The sequence below is a fragment of the Saccopteryx bilineata genome, chromosome 12, assembly GCF_036850765.1.
Source record: "Saccopteryx bilineata isolate mSacBil1 chromosome 12, mSacBil1_pri_phased_curated, whole genome shotgun sequence".
NCBI classification, from domain to species: domain Eukaryota; kingdom Metazoa; phylum Chordata; class Mammalia; order Chiroptera; family Emballonuridae; genus Saccopteryx; species Saccopteryx bilineata.
In genome coordinates, this window is record NC_089501.1 from 50,505,269 (window position 1) to 50,508,798 (window position 3,530).

At 51.5% G+C, this 3,530-nt stretch overlaps 1 protein-coding gene across 1 annotated transcript; it reads right to left on the reverse strand.

The window, feature by feature from the left end:
* Positions 1–1,189: 1,189 nt before the first annotated feature.
* Positions 1,190–2,985, reverse strand: LOC136316073 (serine/threonine-protein kinase MARK2-like). The gene is made up of 3 exons (XM_066247811.1): positions 2,091–2,985; positions 1,777–1,943; positions 1,190–1,723 (listed from the first exon to the last, which is right to left on the reverse strand). The coding sequence occupies exons 1-3, from the start codon at positions 2,983–2,985 to the stop codon at positions 1,190–1,192; spliced, it is 1,596 nt and encodes a 531-aa protein (XP_066103908.1).
* Between the last annotated feature and the right edge of the window lie 545 nt (positions 2,986–3,530).

A 3,530-nucleotide genomic window follows, 5' to 3' on the forward strand; every position in this document is an offset into this window, starting at 1 on the left:
GGTCGCAACAGAGCGACACTCAGGATGGGCAGAACATCGCCCCTGGTGGGCATGCCGGGTGGATCCTGGCGGGCGTCTGTCTGACTGCCTCCCTGTTTCCAAATTCAGAAAAATACCAAAAAAATAAATAAATAAAAGCCAAAATAAACCTTTTAAAAAAATCACACATAAATATTCTGTGCTTGGGGATGACTACCTCCATTTACTTAATCTCTCAAAACCATATAAAAGTTAAATCGGCTCGTTTACCAATGCTTCATAAGAAAATGGATATTTGAATAGTCACCAAATTTATTGGTTATGTTTGAAATGCTGATATAAAAATGGAAGCTGTGTAGCATCTACAGAATTCACTTTGGGAGGCTCTGAAAGCAGCTCAAAAAGAGGGATTATGAGGACGGCCATCAGTACATATGAAAGGTAAGTGGGAGGTCGTCTGACTTTAAAATGCAGATATAATTAAAATTTATGATATGTTCCCTTTTGAGGGCAACTGTAGACTCCTTACATGGAGAAAAATCCAACTTCCAGAGGTTAAAAGTGAGGTCCATATGCTGCTCTTTGGAAAAGAACTATCTTACATTTTAAGATAAGTTGGATTGTGAAGACAGTCAGTAGTTTTAACAAATAATAGGACAGATGCTCAGAATTCCAGGCATTGGTTTGCATTTGAGCTGTTTCTCACAGGGGCAACTTTGCTGCCTACTCAAGGACTAATTGCAGAATTGTGGCAAGGATTTTAAACACACACACATACACACACATACACAAATCATGGTTAATGATTTTCCTAAGAAAAGTTGGAAAGTGCAGCTAAGAGAAAATATACCTGTTATTCAGCATTTAAAATACTGACCTCACCCGCATCTTGCCTCGGCCATCAACACGTCAACCTGGTGTGACTTTTGTCCTTCAGACTGTTGACTTTGTCTTGGATGGGCCACAACATAGGCATTTTAAAAATCCTCTTAAGAACCTCCTGGTCACCCTCTGCCAGCTGTGGCTGTGGCCAGGAGAGGCTGGGGTCTCACCATCAGGCAGCCCAGTGCTTTCCTCTTGGGTGCTACTCCCGCAGCTGGTGTTAGGGCTGCTGGGTGTGGGGGGGGAGCTCACAGGGTCAGGCTGGAGCTCTGGGCTGCAGGCAGCTTTCATGGCCTCTTGGCTGGATGGTGGAGCGCTGGCCCTGCCCTCATGGGTGGATGGTGGAGTGCCGGCCTGAGAGGCTGGGATAAATGGTGGAGCGCCGGCCCGAGAGGCTGGGATGGATTGTGAAGCGCCGGCCCGGGAGGCTGGGCCGGATGGTGGAGCGCCGGCCAGGGAGGCAGGGCCGGATGGTGGAGCGCCGGCCCGGGAGGCTGGGCCGGATGGTGGAGCGCCGGCCCGGGAGGCTGGGCCGGATGGTGGAGTGCCAGCCCGGGAGGCTGGGCCGGATGGTGGAGCTACGGCCCGGGAGGCTGGGCCGGATGGTGGAGCGCCAGCCTGGGAGGCTGGGCCGGATGGTGGAGCGCCGGCCCGGGAGGCTGGGCCGGATGGTGGAGCGCCCGCCCGGGAGGCTGGGCCGGATGGTGGAGCGCCCGCCCGGGAGGCTGGGCCGGATGGTGGAGCGCCGGCACAGGGGGCTGGGCCGGATGGTGGAGCTCTGGCCCGGGACTTGGGGCTGGATGGTAGAGCGCTGGCCCGGGACTTGGGACTGGATGGTGGAGTGCTGAGCCAGGACTTGGGGCTGAGTGGTGGAGTGCTGATCCGGGAGGCTGGGCCAGATAATGGAGCACTGACCCGGGACTTGGGGCTGGGTGGTGGAGCGCTGAGCCAGGACTTGGGGCTGGATGGTGGAGTGCTGGCCCAGGAGGCGGGACCAGATGGTGGAGTGCTGGCCCGGGACTCTGGGTTGGACATACCTTCTCCTGAGATACTGGCAGAGTCCTCCTCCACCGAAACCTGGGCTGAGGGAAGGACGATGTCAAGAGACTGAGGGCAGGGCCTTAAGGGGACAGTGCTTCCCTTCCTCTTATAATTCCTGGCCTCCAAGAGAAGGTAGGTCCCCATTATGTGATCGTATGACTGTCCCATCAGCGCCTTTTGTATCTCACGGTGCTGGAAGCCGATGCGGTTCATTTCTGCTACAATTTCGGGGTCCAGGTTCCCCCGGGGCACATCGCCGTAAGGCTCTAGTTGTTCCTTTTGGCCGTTAATTACCCATGGATGTTGGAAGAGTTCGTCAGCGGCTGACCTCTCGCTGGGATTGAGAGCCATTAAGTTCTTGAGTAAGGCTCGACACTCCACCGACAAATAACCTGGTATTCTGAAGTTCCCAGTCATGATGTCCCTTTTCACTTTAGTTAAGTTCTGGCCCCTAAATGGTGAGTGTCCCGTTACCATGTGAAAGAGAATGACACCGAGGCCCCAGATGTCCACCTTCCGGCCCTCATAAGTTTGCTCCAGCAGCATCTCGGGCGCCATACAGTTCACAGTCCCACAGTATGTTTTTAGTTCGTCCCTTTGCACCTTCCTCCCTAAACCAAAGTCTGTTATTCTAATATTTTTATCCGCATCGACCAGGACGTTCTCCAGCTTCAGGTCCCTGTGCACGATATTCAGCCTGTGGCAGTACTGAAGGGCCGAAAGGAGCTGTCTAAAAATGCGTCGTGCTTCTGCCTCGGTGCTCGGGCGGTCCCTTGGTAAATAGTCAAAGAGGTCACCACCGCTGACGTACTCCATGACCATGTATAGTTTGAAGTCCCTGACAATCACCTCCACCAGCTTGACCACATTTGGATGGTTTAATGCCTTAAGGAACTCAACCTCCCGGAAGGCGTTAGGGCAGTCCTTTAAACTTACAATTTTTACGGCGACGTATATGCCCGTTAGGACGTGCCGGGCCAGCTTAACTGTGCCAAAGCCCCCTGTGCCCAGGGTACGAACAAAGAGGTAGTTTCCCACATCGCCCGTCATCCACCAAGGTATTGCTCCATAGTCACCCAACATGGTGCTTGACGATGTTAAAAATTCACACCTTAACCAAATCAAGATCTAGATACACTAGTCCACGTCACAGTCCGAGTTCCAAATCCAATATAATCAATCCGAGTCCACAAATCCAAAGAGAATTGTCCAAAACAGTCCAAATTCAAATCCAAATCACAGTCCAAACGTGTCTAAAACCTCAGGTCACTGTAACGCTCCCTGGGCCTTAACAGACAAGAGGCTCAGCCCAGCCAGGGCCTTATATAGGTTACTTTGTAATTCCATCACAATGGTGCCCTTATGAGGTCAGAGCCAATCACAGCCAATCATGGCTGAGCATAAACCACAGTGTTTTTTCTCCCTTTTGTGTTCCGTGATCCTTTTACTAAAGAAAATAAAGAACCCCCCAAAAGCTTTCTGTTTATGTGAGATAGTAAATATTGATTAATATTGACTATATTGGAAATAAAAATCTATGATGCAAAAAAGTAAAATAAAAGTAAAAAGTCTGGCCCTTGCCTGTGGGGCATTGAGGACAGTTGTTCCAGCCCAAGGACATCAGTTCC

Bases quoted from the DNA above. Each gene is read 5' to 3' on its own strand.
- LOC136316073 (XM_066247811.1), bottom strand. From the start codon at position 2,985: ATGTTGGGTGACTATGGAGCAATACCTTGGTGGATGACGGGCGATGTG. The intron at 1,944-2,090 runs GTGAGATACAAA...TCCTTCCCTCAG, and splicing joins CCGCATCGGCTTCCAGCACC to CCCAGGTTTCGGTGGAGGAG. The intron at 1,724-1,776 runs GTCAGTGCTCCA...TCCACCACTCAG, and splicing joins CACCCAGCCCCAAGTCCCGG to CCCCAAGTCCTGGCTCAGCA.